Source organism: Erpetoichthys calabaricus, chromosome 6 (genome assembly GCF_900747795.2).
Source record: "Erpetoichthys calabaricus chromosome 6, fErpCal1.3, whole genome shotgun sequence".
In the NCBI taxonomy this organism is placed as follows: Eukaryota; Metazoa; Chordata; class Cladistia; order Polypteriformes; family Polypteridae; genus Erpetoichthys; species Erpetoichthys calabaricus.
The window spans coordinates 144,109,092-144,132,632 of record NC_041399.2 but is presented as its reverse complement, the minus strand read 5'-3'; the positions used below and the strand labels follow the sequence as shown (position 1 = coordinate 144,132,632).

The window sequence follows — 23,541 nt, the reverse complement described above, 5'->3', positions numbered from 1 at the left end:
ACAGGAGCCTCAAAATATATTTTTTGTTTGAACTATGTTCAGCATGAAGTTATGGGAAAGAGTAGTGGAAGCTACGTTAAGAAGTGAGGTGATGATTAGCGAGCAGCAGTATGGTTTCATGCCAAGAAAGAGCACCACAGTTACGAGGTTTGCTCTGAGGATGTTGATGGAGAAGTATAGAGAAGGCCAGAAGGAGTTGCATTGCGTCTTTGTGGACCTGGAGAAAGCATATGACAGGGTGCCTTGAGAGGAGTTGTGGTATTGTATGAGGAAGTTGGGAGTGGCAGAGAAGTATGTAAGAGTTTTACAGGATATGTACAAGGGAAGTGTGACAGTGGTAAGGTCTGCTGTAGGAGTGACGGATGCATTCAAGGTGGAGGTGGGATTACATCAGGGATCGGCTCTGAGCCCTTTCTTATTTGCAATGGTGATGGACAGGTTGACAGACAAGATTAGACAGGAGTCCCCGTGGACTATAATGTTTGCCGATGACATTGTGATCTGTAGCGATAGTAGGGATTAGGTTGAAGAGACCCTTCAGAGGTGGAGATATGCTCTAGAGAGGAGAGGAATGAAGGTCAGTAGGAACAAGACAGAATACATGTGTGTAAATGAGAGGGAGGTCAGTGGAATGGTGAGGATGCAGGGAGTAGAGTTGGCGAAGGTGGATGAATTTAAATACAGTACTTGGGATCAACAGTACAAATTAATGGGGATTGTGGAAGAGAGGTGAAAAAGAGAGTGCAGGCAGGGTGGAATTGGTGGAGAAAAGTGACAGGAGTAAATTGTGACAGAAGGGTATCAGCAAGAGTGAAAGGGAAGGTTTACAGGACGGTAATGAGATCAGATATGTTATATGGGATGGAGATGGTGGCACTGACCAGAAAGCAGGAGATAGAGCTGGAGGTAGCAGAGTTAAAGATGCTAAGATTTGCACTGGGTGTGACGAGGATGATTAGGATTAGAAATGAGTACATTAGAGGGTCAGCTCAAGTTGGACGGTTGGGAGACAAAGTCTCCCATTGGTTTGGATATGTGCAGAGGAGAGATGCTGGGTATATTGGTAGAAGGATGCTAAGGATAGAGCTGCCAGGGAAGAGGAAAAGAAGAAGGCCTAGGAGGAGGGTTTATGGATGTGGTTAGAGAGGATATGCAGGTGATGGGTGTAACAGAACAAGATGCAGAGGACAGAAAGATATGGAAGAAGATGATCCACTGTGGCAGCCCCTAACAGGAGCAGCCAAAAGACGAAGAGAAGTAAAAGGAAAGCAATTGAAGAAATTTGGGTAACAATTCCTGCACACACCTTGGTGGTAATTAGCAGATTACTAAATCAGCTATGGCAATAGTACACAGACACCAAGACTGAACATTCTGAACGCATAATAAAATTTGGCATGTGTCACAATATTTACTATATGTGCCTGAATTGACATGATGACATACATACCAGCCAGGTCCCAGTGTACCAAATACCAGAAAATTATATTTATATGCCTGTATTTCTGCTGAAAAAATATTGTATGATTTAGTCATGTTTAATGTGTACAGTATATGCATTACTTCAAACAACTTACATGTTTGATTATGTACTGTATAGTTAACAATTTTAAATGTTTAATTTTGTTTAAATTTTGAAGTCAAAAGACTTACAACATATTCATCATTTCAGGAAAGTACACATTACAAAAACTACTCTAGAGTGCCTCAATGGAGACTATGAAGTTGAGCCAGGATATGGGCATGAAAGAAACAGTTTTCTTCAGAAGCACAATATTGAAACATATTTTATAGTGCCATCACATCGACGAAAGGTATGAATTAAGTCTTTGTAATAGTTTTTGTGTACAGTACTTAAGACTTCTTGTCTTTGGATCCTGAATGCTGTAAAGAGACTCAATGAATGCATAATTGAGTCTACATTATAAAAATGCAAATTGTCATTGTGATCGGTGGCAACATAAAATAATTAATCATACAAGCATCAAAATGAATAAAAGTCAAACACATGCAAACAAGTGAACCATGGGACTAAACATTTAGAAGATAAGAAAAATGGAGATACAGTATTCTCTTTCAATAATTACCATTGAGACAGGGTCCATTACAGCATGTTGCAGCGGACAGCAAGGGCTCTACCCAACTGGAACGCCAACTTGGCAGAAAGACCTGCGGAGAGAGCGTGCTCATTGCATTATCTACCCTCTGACACTAAAGGGAAAACCCCCTGGGTTGCTGCAGCACCACAGATACCAGTAGGGCATACTGGGAGTTGGAGTTCACTGTAGCCCTGTTGAGTTCCATGGGTGCTGCCAGGGGCTGTGGAGGCTGAAGAGCCCTACTATGTTGGGCTTCTGCGACACCTAGGAGTACTTCTGGAACATGCTAATAGGCCACCTGGAATGCTCTCAGGTGCAGAATAAAAGGAGCCGGCTGCTTTCATTCCGGGAGTGGAGACAGAGAAAGAAAGGTGGACGAAAAGAAAAAGAAAGAAGAAAAGGCAAAGTTCTTGATGTTTATTGTGTTTATTGCTCTTACTGTACTGTGCTGAGCAGGTGGGAAATGAGGGAAAGCATTTCCCATTAAAATAAAAATATGTGGTGCTGAAACTTGTGCCTAGTGTGTCTGTTTGGGGCGGCTGGAGTGCCCCCTGCAGGTCACAATGTATATATTAACTAGTGCCAATTTATTTATTAAAGACAATGAAATGATACTTGAAAAAAATTACTTAGAAAAATATGTTCTCATATATTAATGGTACATTAATTAGCACTGTTGAATCTTAGGGTTTAATTCCCATTCCAAGCACCACATGGAGCTTGTACATTCTTCCTTCCATGTAAATTGGTTTCCTCTCAAATCAAAAAAAAAATAAAGGCTTGGAAGATTAAGTGGTTTCTGTGAAAACTAACACAACAGGAGTGTGCATAGATACAGTACAAGCCTGAGCGTTCCCTACAACATATTGACATCCCATTCAGGGTCTGTTCCTCCTTTACAAGCAATACCTCATGACTATATAATAGAAATTTTTGGGTAAAAATGAATAGGTGATTGGATGGATGAACAGATTGTGATATTATGGGTTGCCACAAGGTTCAGTATGGTTTTACTGCCTCGTGGCTACCATTCTGTATGGAGTTTGTAATTTCCTGTTGTCTTTACCTGTATTTGTCCTGGGTTTCTGTTGTTAGATGAGCATGCCTAATTAACTAATGATTTTACATTTACGCAGTTTGAGAGAGTTTGGGTTTGTGCATAAATATAAATATGTCCTGCTTTGGACTGGCATTCGATACACATCTGGTTCTTGAAACTGCCAGGGTTGCCTTTAGTTCCCATCTACTATATTATTAATGCATACATAAAAAGAACAAGTTTCCAAACTGTAATTATCTATGTATTGTTACATTATAAAAATTAAGAATTTATTGTCTTTTCATGAAATTTCTCTTTTTATTTTTTGCATCTTCTCGTATCAGCTCTTCTTATTAATTTTTTGTGTTTTTGAACTGTACAGCTATTATACTCTAATATGTTGCATGGTATACATGTTTTAGAAACACAATAGTCTGAAAATATAGTCATAGAAATAGTCAGTTTGAAATTAAAAGTGAGAATAATATATTTACTTTCCAGGGGACTTTCAAGACTAGAAATTGGTTCCAACAGCAGAGAGAGATACTCTGATCCAAAAGATGTGCATGTTATGTTAATTGTAAAATATGTTTACCTAGTATGGCTTATTGCCCGTGTACATGAACATGCATCCTTGAATTAGATAATGTTGTTTTAAAATCACATTAGAGTTGTAACGGCTGAATTTCACTTATAATCTATGACACTCAATGATTTTTACTGTCCAATAAAATCTTGCATAAAATTACTGTGTCATAAATTTCAAGTATTTTATGTTCTGTGAAACACATCACTTTAAATGCAGTTAACATTTTTACAACATACAGTTATATGTACAGTTATATATATTATACAGCATACCTCTTATGTTTACTCTGAAATACAGAATTACTTTATTTTCCAAAATGTTAACATCTTTCTTTTCTATGTATTTGTCTTTTTTAATAATACTGTACATACTGTTACATATTTTAAATTGATGGTTGGCTTTGACTTCAAATTCATATTCCAAACAAATGAAGCACTCTCTTATCAATATAGGAAATGTCAACTAGTTTGTTACATTTATGGAAGAAGGTAGCAAGTATTTATCTGTTAAACACTGGAGATGAATTAACTTGCTTTACTATGTTTTTTAATCTTTTATTGTCATTTTGTTTTGGACACGACATGACATGCACAGGAATGTGGTTGCTGTGTAATACAACCTGGGTTTGCTTATGCACTCTTCACAGTCATTTTTCTACCTTGATTAAAGTAGCTATAGAACAACTTGCTCTTATTCTTTCTCAAAATATGCAACATTTTTACCTTTGCATTTTTAAAATATTATTTTTTTTAATGTATTCATTGTTTTTTTTTTAATATGTCTTTCATTTTGAATCTTGTTTGCTTGTTAGTTACTTGCTTAGGTTATATTGTAATAACTTTTATTGTAGAGAAACGAGCAAAGCAATTTTCTTTTAGATTTGATCATAAAGTCTTGAGTGTTAGTGTCCCTTTTCAGATTCATTTTAGTCCTATAGTCCATAGCTTTTCTAAGTGTCGTGCTGTTTCTTTTGTTTGTATTATTTTAAATGCTTGTTAGTCACGATATGGACCAATCAGGAGAAGGTACAACATTCCTTTAAAAACTGACATATTCATAATGTACTATTTTATTTTTGCTACTAACTGAAGTTTAAAATGTGTAACTGCTTCAGTCGTGTTATCAGTGTTGTTTGTATGCATTTGAATTTTGCCTTCATTAAAAACTTTCGATGTGATGCTGTTTTGTGTCTGAAAAAAGTGCTTTTGTGATGATGGTGACAATGATGAACAAAATGAGAATAATTCAGTTTCTTTTGAAGCAATGTTTGGACTACACTGTGGATTTATTATTATACTGTTTGTCAAACACCTTCGTATAAGGCAACATACTCTACAAGATCAGGATATATTTCAACTGTTTACAGATATATTTTACAGAAGGAACACAGACATTATAAATGACTTACTCAAAGTCACACAGCGAGAGAGAGGTGGAAAATGAACCAGTAAATGTTTAAAGTAAATAATGTGTGTGTTTGTTTTTGCTGTATGTGTTTTTGTCCCCAACCCTGTCAAAGAAATGGCTTTTTGTTTATTGCAAATTATGGAGTCTAGACCGAACATGACTGATAGTGAGAGTATGTTTAAGTGTGTCCTGAGACTTACTGCCATTTCATCTAGGAAGTGGTTCCTGGATTATACTTCATGCTGAACTAAGACTATTTGGATTTCTCTAACCCTTTAATAAAATTCATAGTTGGAAGGATGGTTGAATAGATAGACAGATGGGTATTGCATTGCAAAAAAACTCAGATTTTGACATTTGTATAGTGAAACTTTCATCTTGTGGATTAAGGAATCATCTTGTCTGTTTATGACATCTATGATTTTAGGGTAATCTTGTTAATACTTGTATTCACCCCATTAAGCTAAATTGGAATAAACATGATGGAGAATGAGTGGATATTTATATTCATTGCATTGAAAAGTGGGCGACATGGTGAAACACCTAATTCCTTTCAGCACCAGTGGCCTATTTTGAAATCCCAGCATGGAATTTTCAAGGTCTCCCCAAGTCCAGAGTTGTTTTCCATATTGCCCTAACTTCTTCTTGGTTGCAGCTCAATGTGACCCTGGTCTAGGTAAGCTGCTTGAGAAATCTCTGGATAGATGGACTTTACAAAGTAAATCCTATAAAAATCCAGATGTGTTGCTGCCTTTTAAGGACATAAATGGTAACTATTGAAATTTATTTTTAAAAATATATATTTAACATAATGTGAAACATTATACAATATGATTATTTAAGAAAAGAAGAAGTTGCGTTAGTTTGGGGATGATGGTTAGTCCTGCTGCTTTACAGATGTGGTGTCCTCAAATCAAATCCCATACCTTATTGTTGTCCATGTGTAGTTTGCACATTGTCTCTGTGTCTGCATAAGGTTTTCCTGTAGAGACTCTCCTATATCCCCCAGCAGGTTAGAGTGATTGATGATTCTAAACTGGCACTGTAAGTGGGCCTTGTAAAGGATTTGTGTCCTAGATAGGACTGTTTTCTCTCTTGTGCCCACTTCTGCAAGGATATGATCTGAACCCACATAAGTTGAAATTGTGTTAATGGGTTTGAGAAAGTTTGGATGTTATGGATTAATTTGCATGTTATCTTAAAGCATCTATTTCTTGGAATAATATTAATAGTAATGCAATTGACAAGTGAGGCAACACATTAGTTATGCTTGTTCATTGCTGGTATAAAGAATTTCAATAAATGCGATCAAAAGTAAAAAATGCTAATAAAATACATGTTTCTTTTTAATTAAACTATAAGTAAATAAAATAAAGAAACGTGTACAACATTTTATCATAAGCAGCATGTTTCTTAATTTAAAAAAAATCATTGAAAAAATACAGTTGAAACAAAAAATAAAGTAAACCTAAATCTGCTCTTCTGCAGCTCATTCAACAGTAAGTAGTTCAATTATGTGTGTGAAATGAATTGAACAATATTCCAGGACAAGAGGTTTGATTGTACAAAATGAGCAGGTTAAGTGACTATTAAATTCTCATAAAACCATTTCAGAGGGCATAAAATATAAGATGATTTAAGTGCATCAAAGATAAGTGAGAGGGAGAGGGAATGAGATCCAAGCTAAATCATTAACGCAGGTTGTTTTGGGTGAGCAAAACTGCCTGAATTTGTTCAATTACTGTATTAAGAAAAGGAGAAACAACTCCAAGCTAATGCTTTTTTTCTAGTATGAAATACTATAGATATCAGGTATGTGTAATTAACTAAATGTTTCTAAAGGGTAAATGGATCTAAGGAGAATTAAATTGCCAATAATATGGTCCCATCAAAACACACAAGATGTCCACTGAATTTGCCATTAGGTTTGCTCAATCACTGAGCCAGTTCTGCAAGTATAAATCCTACTACTACATCCTCATAGTTCCCATGTTTTTGCAAACAATAGTTAGTGAAAGGTGAATCTCTGGCATCTAAACAACAGAATATTTCAGCTAAGGAAAGGGAATCCCCTACAGAGAAGCAGCCATGTCCATGTAATGCCTGTGTAACATCAAAGGAATTTAAATAGGAATACAGTTGATTTATAGTATTGACTCTTTAGTCAAACACTAGGTCTACAGTGGAAAACTGTGGAAAGCTACTGCCATGTTTTTCTGCTGTTTAGTCCATGTCTTAACTGTGATTGATATCAGCAAGGGTAAGTGGCGAAAAAAACGTGATACCAAATTGTGAACTTTGACTGATATGTATAGGACAGTTAAAAATGTTGCGGTGTTCTATGTGGACTGGGCTACCACAGAGGTCATGACTCTGACTAAAAAAACAAACAAAAGAGTGGACTGTTCTTTTGTACTTCGTATGTAGGATCCATGAATTTTGAGGCAAGAGAGAATTTGAATGTGTTGGAGAGGTGTGGAACCTGTGTTCTCTTTGAACAAGAAACAAGGTGGACTGGTGCAAATTCTGGAAAATTGGGTTTTAAATGATATTATTGTGGAACAGATAATGGCAGAACTGGTGTGGGAGTTATAATAAGGAAAGAATGTAGTGATAAGGTTTTAGCAGTTTGGAAGGTTAGATAGATTAGTTAACTTTAAATTACTATTAGGAAATCACAAATATAATAATGGCATAAGTACGTGCCTCAAAGTGCATTTACAGTGGAGATGGAGACATTAATTGGTGAGGGTTAAGGAACAGGGTCAGATATAATGAGATATTGGAGAGAGGAGTGATGGATACAAGAGCGAACATGGTCAATATAGATTTGGAAAAAGAAGAAAGAAATCAAAGCAGCATTTGACAACCTAAAGGCTTAGTGGATCTCAAAGTCGGACATGTTTATAATGAATTGTAGACAGAATACTTTTGTGAAATAATATAGGATTTTGTTAATTCATCTGAAAATGAATGGAAGCAACCCTAAGATTAGATGTGGAAATGCAGGGATTAAGATGTGGAAAATGAAGAGAGAACATTAACGTGTTTGGAAAATTACACAGACAACAGGGTGGAGAATATTTGGAAAGATATGAGTACATTATGTGTAGAGAGAGCAGAGGTGGTGAGATGGAGGTGGGAAGTTGAACTGTAGAAGGTCCAACATAGTTTAAGGAGTGAGGGAGGGGTGATGATGGAATGGTGAAATGAAGTTAGCAGTATGGAAGAAATCAGGGAAATTCCATGATTAGAAAGTGCAGCAATTAATGGAGACAGGAAAAATGGGATATGAAAACAAGGAAAACATAAAAGATAGCAAAAGCAAAGGCAGTAGAAGATATGATCTGGGAAACAACAGCAAGTAAAAGTATCTTTATAAGATAACAAAGATGGGAAAACAACTAAAACAAGAATCTCCAAAATATCTGCATAATTGAGAATGGAAATATCCTGCAAAATGACAGGGATATTAAGAGCAGATGGAGGGAGTATTATGAAAAACTGTTAAATAACGGAGAATGATAGGTGCAACTTAAAAAAGTTGGAAAGAAAATTAGTGATGGAAATTTGGAAATACAAAGACTTTAAATTAAGAAAGAATTAAATAAGATGAAGGACAGAAAAGCATATGGGCTGTCAAGGACGCAAAATGAAGTCCTGAAAATATTAGTTTCTGCTTGAATTGCTGAAAACGTTACACCACAAGGAAAAGATCTTGGATAACTGAAGAAAGAGAGCATGTGTAACTTTGTTTAAAAACAAGAATGATGTACTGGATTATGGTCACTGGGTTAAGTTAGAAAGTTCAAATGAAGATAGATTAAGAGAATTTGTGAAGACACAAGAGGAAAATGAAAAGCTATATTATGTCTTTGATCTGGAAAAGGCCTATAATAGAGTTCCAAGGAATGTAGTGTTTTATTATCTAACTAGCAAAATACCCGCGCTTCGCAGCGGAGAAGTAGTGTGTTAAAGAGGTTATGTAAACATATATATATACATATCTACATATACACATATCTACATATACATATATATATATACATATACACATCCACATATATAATATATATATATATATATATATATATATATATATATATATATATATATATACACACACACATATCAACATATATATACACATACATATACACACATACATACACACACACATACACATATATACATATACACATACATACATACATAGTGCGTTGTAACACGTGCTGTGATTGTTACATGGGAGGGAGACGACAAATCACAGCTTCCCGCTTTCTAATCGGGCCTGTGATTGGTGCTTTGACGGATGCCCAGATCCCACAGTATCTCCCCTTAGGAGAGGTGTTAGGCAAGTGTAATTGAATAGCGGTGCTGCAAGTTTAGCTTTACACCTGTTTTTAAGGCTTATTGACTGAAAGGGGCTTTCATGAAAAAACTTAGGGCTTTGCTACAGGATACACCCTCCACAAGTTAAGGAAGTAAAAATAAAGGTATATATTTCTGTTTTATTTAAACCTTTTAAGTTTGTATGCGGGCAGTATGGTGGCGCAGTGAAAGGTGCCAGTTAGGAGACCCGGGTTCGCTTCCCTGCGTGGAGTTTGAATGTTCTCCCCGTGTCTGTCTGGGTTTCCTCCGGGTACTCCGGTTTCCTCCCACAGTCCAAAGACATGCAGGTTAGGTGCATTGGCGATTCTAAATTGTCCGTGGTGTGTGGGTGTGTGTGGGTGTGTGCGCCCTGCGGTGGGCTGGCTCCTTGCCCAGGGTTTGTTTCCTGCCTTGTGCCCTGTGTTGGCAGGGATTGGCTCCTGTATTTAGGATATAGCGGGTTGGATAGTGGATGGATGGACATTTGTATGCATAGCCCCATTTGCCCGTTTTCGTTTTTTTTCTTTCTTCAGTAATATTTCAGCAAACCCGGAGCTTGTCAGTTCAAATCCTGGTACTGACACCACTGTGTGACCCTGAGGAAGTCACTTCACCTGCCTGTGCTGCAAAAAACAAAAGTAATGTAACAAATTGTACCTCAGATGTTGCAAGTTGCTAGAATAAAGGCATAAGTCAAATAGATAAATATGTATTATACACATAGGAACTATTCATTTATTTTCAGTTAAGTCATCTGTAGCAAACCTTTATAAATGAGGGTTTCTCCTTTTTAGATAGTGCAAACTGTTTCTTCTTCATTGAGGTTTTCTCTTGGAGAGCTTTTTTCATTTCATTGAAAATTAAAGCAGCAGCTGCAAAAATATGTAGCTTTCTTATTAATTTTTCAACATTGTGTAAAATAACTTTATAAAGTAACATAAAAGGTTTAAATACTGGTTATCCTTTTACACTAAAATATTACTAAAGAGATACAAAAAAAGTAAAATGCATATGTTCTTTTTCTTTAAGGAGATTAAATATTACAGAAGAAAGAAAAAAAAAACTAAAACAGCCAAATGGGGCTATGCATACGAACTTAAAAGATTTAAATAAAACAGAAATATATACCTTTATTTTTACTTCCTTAACTTGTGGAGGGTGTATCCTGTAGCAAAGCCCTAAGTTTTTTCGTGAAAGCCCATTTCAGTCAATAAGTCTTAAAAACAGGTGTAAAGATATTGACAATAAGCTACGCAAACCCACCAAGACATGGAATCGTTTAAATCAAAGCGCGAGTCGAAAAACACCATCCCATACTATTAGTTAACGATTAACACATTTCTATATGTATTGTAAGCATACAATACAACTGATAATATGTTGCACTTATTTATCTGGTGTACCGACGTTTTTGCACATTTAACGGCTGAAATCCAACGTGGTTTGTGCCCTTCAGAATGAAAACAGTTTGCATTTACCTTTTTAATAAAAGGCGAGCTTTTAAGCCTGAGAAATCACCCTGTAAATGCACATGTTTAATTGCACATGTGTTAATACTGGTTATCCTTTTACACTAAAATATTACTAAAGAGATGCAAAAAAAGTAAAATGCATATGTTGTTTTTCTTTAAGGAGATTAAATATTACTGAAGAAAGAAAAAAACAAAACAAAACTAAAACAGCCAAATGGGGCTATGCATACGAACTTAAAAGGTTTAAATAAAACAGAAATATATACCTTTATTTTTACTTCCTTAACTTGTGGAGGGTGTATCCTGTAGAAAAGCCCTAAGTTTTTTCGTGAAAGCCCGTTTCAGTCAATTAAGTCTGAAAAACAGGTGTAAAGATATTGACAATAAGCTATGCAAACCCACCAAGACATGGAATCGTTTAAATCAAGGCGCGAGTCGAAAAACACCATCCCATACTATTAGTTAACGATTAACACATTTTTATATGTATTGTAAGCATACAATACAACTGATAATATGTTGCGCTTATTTATCTGGTGTACCAACATTTTTGCGCATTTAACGGCTGAAATCTAACGTGGTTTGTGCCCTTCAGAATGAAAACAGTTTGCATTTACCTTTTTAATAAAAGGCGAGCTTTTAAGCCTGAGAAATCACCCCATAAATGCACATGTTTAATTGCACATGTGTTAATATGTATGCTTACACAGTATTAAAAGACACTCAACAATTAACGTCATTTACCTTCGTTCCCGCGTTTGAGTCGTGCTGTAAATCTCTTCCTTGTTTTCAGTTCACGTGATTACGTAGGAGGCGTGATGACGCGATACGTGACTCCGCCTCTTCCATTACAGTATATGGACAAAAAAGAGGTTCCAGTTATGACCATTACGCGTAGAATTTCGAAATTAAACCTGCCTAACTTTTGTAAGTAAGCTGTAAGGAATGAACCTGCCAAATTTCAGGCTTCCACCTACACGGGAAGTTGGACAGTTAGTGATGAGTGAGTCAGTCAGTCAGTCAGTGAGTGAGTCAGTGAGGGCTTTACCTTTTATTAGTATAGAAGAAGAGGAAAGTTCTGAAAAAGCTGGTCAGACAAGTAGAAATGATGTATGAGGAATCACTAAAAACAGAAAGTACTACATATGGAAATACAGAAAGGATTAATTTGCCAGTAGGTTTTCTATATATCAGATTTTGGCTCCTAGCCCCTTTTCTCTTGGATCTTGTGGTCAATGGGCTAAGTTATCAGAAGTGATAATTTATGGGAATTGTTTATGATGACCTATGATCATGACAGAGTCAGAGGAAGAATTGCAAAGAAAGTTAATTAAATAGGTGGCCTTGGAACAGGTGTGATTGAACGTAAAAGCCAGAAAACCTGGAGGAAAGGAGAGAAACTGTCAATGTATGATAGAGCAAGCTTGGATCTTAAGAAGGAATGAAATATTTAATACTTAGGGTCAGTTATAAACCTATTGACTAGCACTATGAATTGGAAATAGGTAAAAGAATAAAGGCACAAGAAAAGAAGAACGGTGTAAGGGTTTGGTATGTAATAAAAGGATATTAAGCGAAATAATGATAAAGATCTATTTAAGAAATACAAAGTCTGTGTTAACATAAGTTGCAGGCATATTGCCAATAAGGAAAAGAGAGAAAAAGAAACTTTACATGCTAAAAATATTGAGATGGGCCCCTAGAATCTCATACAGGTAGAGACGACAGAGGGATGAAAAGGTTATGAGAATGACAAGAATGATAAAAACCTGAATGAAAATTAGAGAAGTTAGTTTGAGATAGTATAGGCATGTGATTAACAGAAACAAGGAGAAGGAAAAGATTGTGAGAATCTGGAGAATACATATCAAAGGGAGAAGGTCAAGGGGGAGGCAGTGGCTCATGTATGTGAGGCGGAATGCAAGGAAAAAGGAGTTGAGAGAAGAGAATGTGGAGGATATACAAAGAAGGAAGAGACTTGTCTAAGAAGCCGCACCCTAGCAAAGGAGTAAAGAAGAACAAGAAGAATATTATATATTTCTGTGTGCTCACTGCCCATGTATAACATTTAACCAGCTCATTATTAATTCATTTTGTTTTTTTAAATAGGTGAAAAAGTATTTCATTATTATGATTATTTTTTGCCTAATTTTGTAGTATTTTGAAAAATATATAATCTGTCTGTATAATATATTCTGGTATTTTCTTTCTCATGACAGATTTTTCCAGGATTAATCCTTTCAGACATAAAGCCTGCCAAAAGGATGAAATTCAAAACAGTTTGTTATTTACTTGTTCAGCTTATGCACTGCCGAAAGATGTTCAAAGCTGAAATTCCTTTTTCAAATGTCATGACCTGTGAAGATGATGACAAGGTAAGCAAAATATCTATAAAGAGATGTTGAATTTGTACTTCTGAGCTTATTTTGTAAAATAATGTACTGTAATGAAATAGTTTTAATATAGACCTTTTTATATATCAGGATTAAGTTGGGAAAACGTATAATATACATATAAAATTTAGTTACAGAAGAACTATGTCAGCAATATGAATAATACACTTGGCAAAAGATCATTTTATGCTGGAATATAAAAAGAATGTTAGAATAACAATATTTTTGCATCTGAGTGTCAGCCTCCTTCCAAGGAAAGTTAGACAGGTATTAGCAAATCCTGTTTACAGGTAAATTACTTTATAAATATTTTAAACAAGTATGTAGTAATGCTCAATATATACTGAAATTAGTGCCAAAGAATTTGAGTACTTTGTAAAAAGCATGCCAAGAATGCATCTATAGAATATATGTATACTACCTAGAGAGTGTCTTGTTTGATTTCCTGAAGCCAGAATAATGTCTTGTTTCTCCTGTCCCGTGTGAAGAATTTTCCAGTATGCTATATTTGTGAGCTAGTGTGGTAATTGTCCTTAATCTTCAATTTTTATTTTTTTCTGATGAGATAAGTTTTGGTATAAATGATATAACTCTCTATTTATTTATTAAGAGTGACTGGCTGATAACATTACATTTTTCTTTAATTTACAGCGAAGAGCACTCAGAACAGCTTCTGAAAAACTAAGAAATCGTACTTCCTTTTCAACTAATGTAATACACAACACCCCAGGCACACGGGTTAACAGGTATATTAGTCGCCTGATAGAAGCTCGACAGACAGAGTCAGAAATGACTGATTTGCATTTAATCACTTTGATGTACAAACGTTCTGAAAGAGAAACAAAAGTAAGTGACCATTCTTTTCCAATATTTCCATTAATTTTCAGTGTGCTAATGAAGAGTCTTTCTTATATATTCATTCTATAAACTTTAAAGTAAATAATTATTTTCTTAACCTTTAATTCGATTTTAATTTAATTTACATTCCTGTCCTTTAGCGTTTTTGTTTGATTTCCACCTCTTATTTATTTTTGATATATTTTTTTCTTTTACTATTTGTAACAAGCTGTGAGCTACACTTTTATGTGAAATGTTATTTTTAAACTTAATCTTTTTTTAAATGGTATTATTGTATTGTATTATTGTATTGTAATATTCCATGTATGATTTTAAACATTATAGTTGTTTGAATAAAGAGAGATACTGAAAAAAATGTTTAGTAAACAATGCAAAAAAATTTATTCAAACAGTATTTAGTATAATCCCCGCAAATCTAGTCCTTATGCTTTTCTTTGTCCCCTGGATTTCAATGATCTAATAAGAATATAGTCATGCGCTGATTTTCTGCCAACTTAGTTGAGGCGGTTCGTACTTACGACCAAGAACCATAGGAAAACAATAGGGTAATATTCTATAAACTGTCAAAACCAGCAAGACTAATAAACCTTTTATTATTATTGTTATTTAACAATGTTATTTATGAGAGTTTTCTCATTCTTGGACGGTCCTCTAAGGTTTGTTATGATTGGTGCTGCACCGCATGGGTAATTCTTATGCATTCGGCCTGCACCACCTTCTTTACACCAGTGTTTCTCAATCTCAACTGCAACCCACCACCATCAACCCAGGTTGTGATACAGTATTTGAGAAACTCTGGATTTGGTAAGCCACTACGACTCATTTGCAAACTAACAATGGCAACCTGCAGCTCAGCAGCAGAGAGAAGCAGTGATCAAGAAACACTAGCTTAGGCAACCTACTGTGACCCAGTCGTGAACCGCTAATGGCAAACCGCGACCTAGTTGTTGAGAAACTCTGCCTTATATGGACTCAGCAGGCGGATGCCGAGACTCAAAGATTGGTTTGAGCTACTCTGTACCTGCAGTTAAAGAATGCATACCGGAGCCCCACACCAGAAAAAACTGAGTCTCAATTACAATGACCTTTACACTTGGCGACCAAAATGCAACCAGTTACACACACTTCCAAATGGAACTGTAAGTCGGCTTGTGACTGTGTTTCCTTTGCCTGAAGCTTGATTTAGAATATTCCTAACAGACTCAAGATCATATTTAAAATGTGACAAAAATGTATCAAATTAAGTTAAATTAATAGTAACTCCAAACCTTTCCAGCAGATCCTTGAGCAATGTAGCTTTGTAATATCTAATATGCCTCTAATAGAACAATTACACAAACTTTTTTAATGTGTCTAAATAATATATTTGTTAATGGAGTTTTATTTTGGATTTTTTTTTCTTTTTTACTTTTTGAGATACAATAATCAATTAATCAATCAATTTTACATGTATCAGTTCTCAGACTGAAAATAATTTGTGCTGAACTGGAAATATTTACAATAAAGTAATGAATGTGATAGTAATGATTTGAAAAATCTGTATATTCCAAATTTTAATCAGTTTGTTTTCTTCTCTGTTTTTTTTTCTTCCACTGTTTAAAAAACATTCAGTCTGTAAAGCTTTTAACTGATCCAGACAGGATCTAAAGAAAGTTAGGTTTTATACGATGATGTGTTCAGCACAAATCAAGACAAGCTACTCTCAAGCTATACAGTGTATTATTGAGGCTTTACCTGGATTACTGTCCACAGTTCTGGATTCATATTACAAAATAAAAAACAGCACTAGAGAGGGTCCAGCAAATAGCAAGTTGGGGACTTTGGGGAATGAGCTGTGAGGAAAGATTGAAAGTAATGAACTTTTTCAGTTTAAGGGGAAAGAAGATAAGAAAAGAAATAGTAGAAGTGTTCAACATTATGAAAGTAATTGGTATAGTGGTTTTTAGCTGTTATTTTAAAATTAGTTTTTGAAAAAGAACACAGTTTTTCCTTACTCTGAAATCTATAGATTCTATAGTATTTCCCAGGCCTTGCAAAAAGTACCGTAGGTGACTAGAAATTGACAAGCTATGCTGAGTTGAATGGCTGGTTTTCATCAATATTGTTCTCATATTCTTATTAAAGGATATGTTTGATTATTTCTTCACAAACATGGTATATATGCATTTTCCATGTGAAACTTTATTCTATAGTTAAGCATTTTCTATATATTTAAAAATATCTTACCCACACTGGCATTTTATAGTTGCAAGCCACCATACAAGAAAGATATTTCGTAAAATTTATAGAAAACACTCAAGTTTAGAACATAATTTCACGTGGCAAAAGCATATATACCATATCTGTGAAGAAATAACCATCTTGAAAAATACCAAACATAGCCTTTAAGGTAGTATGTTAGTGCACTGATCTTATGGAAGACTGTTATACATTGTAGCTAGTTGGAAGGAAAAGTAATTAATAAATGCATAGTCAAACAAAACAAGGGTAAGCAAGAGAGTAGAAAATGTCAGTGCATTAACAAGCAAAGAAATTCACAAGGTTTGAATTTAATTTTCTAATTTGATAGGCTATCATGTCTGCAAGTTTCACAGTCATCTATTATATTTCCTAAACCAGTACACAGAATTAAGAAACTACTTTATATATTCAGCACTATTTGAGAAAAGACAAAGTCAAGGAAATCAAATATTAAGTTTACTTGATGATAGTTTCATAAGTCTGTATTGAATTTCATTTTGTTTACTTGTCTTTGAGATATTTTCACTCTTTAAACTTTGATTTTGGGATTTTTGAGGGCAATTAATCTATTTCCCATGTTTGTTTTGTGATTAGAATTATTTCACAATGTTATAATTATTGGGAAGGCATTTTGGATGCCATTTTTCACCAAACTACTAAGTCACCATTTTTGCGCTCTTGAGGCTTGTTCGGTTAATAGGAGCACAGTTTTGGGAGTCATGACTCCATTGTCAGTTATGGAAAGAAGTTAAAAGATTACCCAAGACATCATTCTCTGTCACAGGTTTATGAATAAAAACCGAAAGACTTTGTTGTGTTTTCTCTTGATTTACATTTTTTCTGGCAATGACCCTTTTTGATACATTTTTTGACTACAATTCCTGTGTTTAGTTTTGGTTTTTGATGAAAGTATGGCTTATCTTCCTATTTTTTGACTCCTGCTCATCCTATTGATTGGTCTTTCTCTTAATAAAATCTTTTTCTTCAGTTTAGGAATAGCACAGATGACATGAATGGTAAAATACTAGTAAATATATTTAATTTAGCTAAATATAAACAAAACCAAAAATGTAAAAGGATATTTTGTCATACCTAACAAATTTAACATTGATTGCATACAGGGGGGTTTCAAAAATGTACTAATTGGTCTTTATCTATATTTACAGTATCACCAACTCCATGATGAGTATTTCACCAGTGCAGTAGTTCTTTCATTGATTCTTGCTGCCTTATTTGGTGTTGTCTACATTTTAATAATACCGCAGTATGTATGAATTGATCTGAACTTTCTTTTCCTGTTTCTTACTTTAACTTATTTTAAACACTCAAGTATTAACTTTCTTCCTTTCTTCTCTAGGAGTACAGTTGTGCTAGTTCTTCTGGTATTCTGCATATGCTTCCTAGTTGCTTGTATCATGTATCTACATGTTACAAGAGTACAGGTAATGCTTCAGAACACCTAACAAGTTATGGTATTAAGTAGGAATGATATTGAAATGTTTAATATAAGTAGCATTCTTTACTATATAATTATTTCTATGGTGTTTTGTGCTTAACCACTTTGTAAATTTGAATCTGTACTAAATGTCACTTAGTTTTTATCCACAAGGTAATATTTTTAAAATGTGTACAGTGCTAAATTAAATTGGATTAGGTCAGTGATAAAGTACTGTACCTTGCACCAAATTCACATGAATTAGCACTGAGTGCTGCAGATTCCACCAATAAGTGTTGGTTGGTTTAATTGGTTAGTCTGAATGGCCTGTTATGTTGGCATTTGTGTGTAAGATGCACCTCACCTACGGATGACAAAAGGAATATGACAAAATAAATGGAAGGTAAACAAATGCTTCTGCATCTCACAAACCTGTGGGAGTTAGATTATCCACTTAGCAAATTACCACATTATAGTTGCTCTCGACACATCTTCTATCATCTGCCACTCTCTTCTCCTCACTTTACCTTTGCTCACAAACAACCTATCACAGCGTGAATAGGAACAAAGCAATGCAAACGATAAGAAACAAAGTCATCATACAAGAAAGCCTGTCTTTTTTGTACAGTTTATATTACTTTCCTGCTGGGGGCAGTGCTTGAAATCCTTCATTATGGTGGTAACTGACATACCCTCCAGTTGTTCACACTGTATGATGTTTATAGATCTCGATGCCAGCCATGTCCCATTACCAGATGACAGAGATTATATGTCTGTCACCTGAGGCTTACTATGAATTGTTTCGATTTATACTTAAACATGCATTTCACACAATTCAGCACTTTGTTGCTGAGTCACACTGATCTCTGCTCTCTTCAGTTTTGATTTGTTTGTTGTATCTTATTTTTATCCTCTTCATTTTGGGTCAATCAGCTTTTCTTGTGATTATTGCAAAGTCTTTCTTTTGTTTTCCTAAATGTTTTTGACCATTATTTTGACTCTTTTGCTTTTTATTGGCCTTTGTGTTACCAACTCTCCTCCTTGCAACAATTATTTTTTTGTAAATTATGACCTTCATACCAACATTAAATACTTCACCAAACAATACTGTCAAATGCATTCATCTTATTTCACTGACAAAGTTTTCTGAGTCAACTGCTCAACATAAAAGGAAGGATGGGCACTTAAATGGAGGGAGTATGGAAGGAAGTACAGTAAATGCCCAGCACTGGTTGATGGAACATAATTTGACCTGTTAGGAAGTAACTGGTAAATTTCAGAAAATGGAATGAACAGTATAATTCTTAGCAGTGTAAAAAACAGAAGTAAAAACAGAACCATAAAAAAGTTTACAATATATGGAAACAATTTGATCAGATTAGAATTTCAGTGTAAGCCTTGATTATACATATGATAGATGGATGGGGGTGGCACGGTGGCGCAGTGGTAGCGCTGCTGCCTCGCAGTTAGGAGACCTGGGTTCGCTTCCCGGGTCCTCCCTGTGTGGAGTTTGCATGTTCTCCCCGTGTCTGCGTGGGTTTCCTCCGGGTGCTCCGGTTTCCTCCCACAGTCCAAAGACATGCAGGTTAGGTGGATTGGCGATTCTAAATTGTCCCAAGTGTGTGCTTGGTGTATGGGTGTGTTTGTGTGTGTCCCGCGGTGGGTTGGCACCCTGCCTGGGGTTTCTTTCCTGCCTTGTGCCCTGTGTTGGCTGGGATTGGCTCCAGCAGACCCCCGTGACCCTGTGATTAGGATATAGCGGGTTGGATAATGGATGGATGGATAGATGGATGGACAGAATGGATGAGTAGGTAAATTGATGGGAAGCACTTTGGTCATTCCTTATATTGCTTAAATGTTAGTCTGATTCCCTGTTGGAGTACCAGTTATGTGAAAGTAACATGTCCCCACAATGCTAGAATCGAGTTTAGTTCCATACTGTACGTACTAATTAATTGGTCCATCGTAAATAAATGTGAAAGTGTAGAGGAGTGTATTTTACAGTTAACTTCCATCTTGTTTACAGTACGGTCCTGCTTTCTGAATAATACAAATGAAATTATCTAAAAAATACTTAATACCTTGTACAGGATAAAGTGGTAAAAAAATTATGTATGGTAGCATACTTTATAATCTTATAAAATGTAGATTGCAAATAGCATTATACAGTATATGCAAAATGTCAGTGTGAAATGAAGCCACAACATGTTTCAACGGAAAATGTTTGAAAGAGATGAACACGATTGGCTGTCTAAAATGTAAACTTGAAGGGGAATAAGTAGCCTGAAATAAAGATTGACAGATGTGTATCACCTTCCGAATGCCTAAACAGTAGTAAAAAAAACTGCTGTCATTGTAAAAGCATTTGACAGCTACCTTGCACCTTTCTGAAGCATCCTGCTTGCGTTTTTCACATTTTTGTGTCTGTATTAGAAGAGAGGAAAAAGATTTGGATGGAGGTCAGAGGCAGGATGGTGTTTTGCCAGACAGCAGAATGTGGATGGGATTTATCAGAGGATGGATAACATTTTGAAAGAGGCAAGAGGGAAGATGGAGTTTTGCTGCAGGGAGTAGTGAAGTTTTGTCAGGAGACAGATGCCTTTTTGACTGAGGTGGGAACAAGGATGGAGTTTTCCCAGAGGAAGGATGTAATTTTGTCTGTGGAAGGCGTGTGTCTTAAAATGGACACTGAACACACAAGACATGCCAGCCCTGTAGAACAGGTCTGCTCATTGCAGCATACACACAATTACAGTAATGTGGACATTAACAGAATTTAGTACTAACAGGGGAAGAACATGCCAACCCAACACAAAAGGGACTCAAAAAATATGTTGAAAAAGGAGCTCTCCACAGTTCCTGCTTCGTATTCCTTTGCACACAGTATTGATTTAAAAGGGATTTTAGAGACTGGAAATTCTTTACATAAAATACAACATTACTGACTTTCATTGTAAAAAACTTAAAAGATATATTTTTTACATTTTAATTAATAACATTTTGAAATAATTGGGCAGCATGGTGGTGCAGTGGTAGCACTGCTGCCTCGCAGTAAGGAGATCAGGGTTTGCATATCAGGTCCTCCCTGGGTGGAGTTTTCATGTTCTCCCCATGTCTGTGTGGGTTTCCTCTGAGTGCTAATGGTTCCTCACACAGTCCAAACACATGCAGGTTAGGTAAACTGGTGATCCTAAACTGGCACTAGTGTGTGGTTGGGGTGTTTGCACGTTTGTGTATTTGTCCTGCAATGGTCTGGTGCCCTGTCCAGGGTTTTTTTCCTGCCTTGTGCCCTATGCCAGCTGGGATAGGTTTAGCAGACCCCCATGACCCTATTCAGGATTAAGCATGTTAGAAAAACACTGACATTTTGAAATAATGGTAGGCTAAAAAAATTTTATACACAGAAAGTATTTAATGTTCCATTTCATAATTTTAATACCTATTTTCTATTTCTTTAGTGCTTTCCAGGGTGCCTGACAATACAAATTCGAACCATTTTGTATGTTTTTATAGTCGTCTTAATATATTCAGTGGCACAAGGATGTGTGGTAAGTTTTTTCTATTAACACATTTCTTCATGCAATACATATACATGTAAAAGTCGAAACATTCCATTCATTTAGCAAAGCATATATAGTCAATTAAATGATGAATTAAATGTAAAGAGTTGTTTTAAGTGTTTGTAATTTACTTCACTTCTATCAGAATTTGTATACTAATTAACTTACAGGTAGTATAAATACAATGAATTCCAAGATATCAGATGTTGATCTTTATAATGTAGCCAAGTCATTGTTTCCTTGGAGCTTAAACGTTCCCTGTCTCAATGCAGGTTTTCTAACCACCTCCTCTAAGAGTACAATTTAGTTTAACTGGTGATTCTTAGTTGGTTCTTTGTAAGTGTAAGCATGTGTGTGTGTGAGTCAGGCTTATAAGGAACTAGTGCCCCACTCAGGGCTTGCTCCCTCCTCATGCCAGGTAATTCCAGGAAAGATAAACAGACCCAGAATACTACCTAAGAAAGCAGTATATACAGTATAAAAAGTGCCTTTGTTATACAAATGAAATATACAGTGCCGAGATATCCATGACTATTTTTGCTTGATGCCTTTGTAGGATCTAACTTCCTGTAAGTCCAAAGCGGAGATAGCTTATTTCGTAAAGTAGTGCATATACTGTATAGTATAGACCATTGAAAATGTATTAGATAAAGTTTTGAAATCAAATTGGTCGGTAAACATGCTTTATGTTCAAATTAAATAAGTTAAAAAAAACACACACAGGCACATTGATTAGTAAATTTTGTGCCTCGGCATACAGTTGTGATTTCAACTATTGTTTTAGTTTTCTATGGACTCCTAGTACAGCTTAAGGTATTTTTAATGCCTCACAACTGTTCTTTTGTATAAGTCTTTGAACATGTTTGTGTATACTTTGTGGTGGACTGGCATCAATTAAAGGCTACTCCATGTTTGTATATGCCTTTAATTTTGCTTACAAATGTGACATTTTTGTCTGTTTCTAAAAATGCATTATAGATTTTTTAAAATAATAAATCTTTATTAGCTGAGTAACATGTAGAGTAGTAGAGCATAACTTGTATTACTGATTTAAATTATTGCTCAGCTGGCTTTAATTTGAAATGATTTGGGAACTACACAGCAGATATGACACAGTAATATTTTAAAGATACTATACTTTTATACATTCCTATGTGTTCTATGTGACAGTTATTATTTACAACTACTGAAACTGGAGACCTACTTTTCTGAGCCAGTACTTCAGATCTTGTGGGAATTTCCCTTTTAGTATGCACACAATATGTGGGTCTGATTATAAAGTATCCTTGCTGACAACAGATACAGAATGCTTTTGTCTAAAAATAGCAAACTTTGTAAATATTTCTGTAAAATTCTAATATACTCTAACTAAAATCGTGTTTTCTTCAAATACAGACCTGGTAAATATATATTATATGTATATATACAGTAAATATTAACAAAAAAAAAAAAGAAAAGTAAAAAACAAGGCATTTATATTTTGTAAAAGTGTTTGTAATAATATCATTTACACAATCAGAAATTATTTAAAAACATTGACAGAGAATGTAGCTTTAGTTTCAGACTAACAGTGCACTAGCAGTACCTTAGTTCATTTATGAGCTATTACTTCTAAACATATTGAGTGAACATGATGACCTGTAGTTCTTTTCAGTGTATCATATTGTAAAATTGATTTTACTGAATGAAGCTGGTAAACATGTCAGCATAGCATGGCCAGTCAACACAAAGAAAATGTGAATTTCTAGATATTAAAAACTGCTAGAGATGGATTGTGGCAGGTGGCAGAATATAACTTTTTTGCTCTGAATTATGTATTCAATTTATATAATAATGTAACAGTAACAGTGTTAAACTGAGAAGAAAAAAGTCAAGTTAAAAATAGCCATTTTGGCATATCTGTAAATACATGAACTCAGGTCAAAGTACTCCTAAACGACGTGAAAGAAATTAGTAAGAGGTCAAAGAACAAAAAGGATCATAAGTGAAATCTGTCCTGAGGCATTTCAGAGATGTATAGTTTCTGCGTACACTAGTGGTTACTGAAGAGGAGAATGTGGTTTTTGGGATGATTATG

At 35.1% G+C, this 23,541-nt stretch overlaps 1 protein-coding gene across 1 annotated transcript in view; it reads left to right on the top strand.

The window, feature by feature from the left end:
• The window catches only part of adcy1a (adenylate cyclase 1a), a 554,748-nt gene that overhangs the window by 446,973 nt on the left and 84,234 nt on the right, over positions 1–23,541 (top strand). Inside the window, exons 7-12 of the mRNA XM_028803971.2 lie at positions 1,673–1,814; positions 13,197–13,352; positions 14,022–14,216; positions 17,636–17,733; positions 17,827–17,911; positions 21,363–21,452. Of these exons, the coding sequence (XP_028659804.1) occupies positions 1,673–1,814; positions 13,197–13,352; positions 14,022–14,216; positions 17,636–17,733; positions 17,827–17,911; positions 21,363–21,452 (766 nt within the window). The remainder of the gene's footprint in view (positions 1–1,672; positions 1,815–13,196; positions 13,353–14,021; positions 14,217–17,635; positions 17,734–17,826; positions 17,912–21,362; positions 21,453–23,541) is intronic.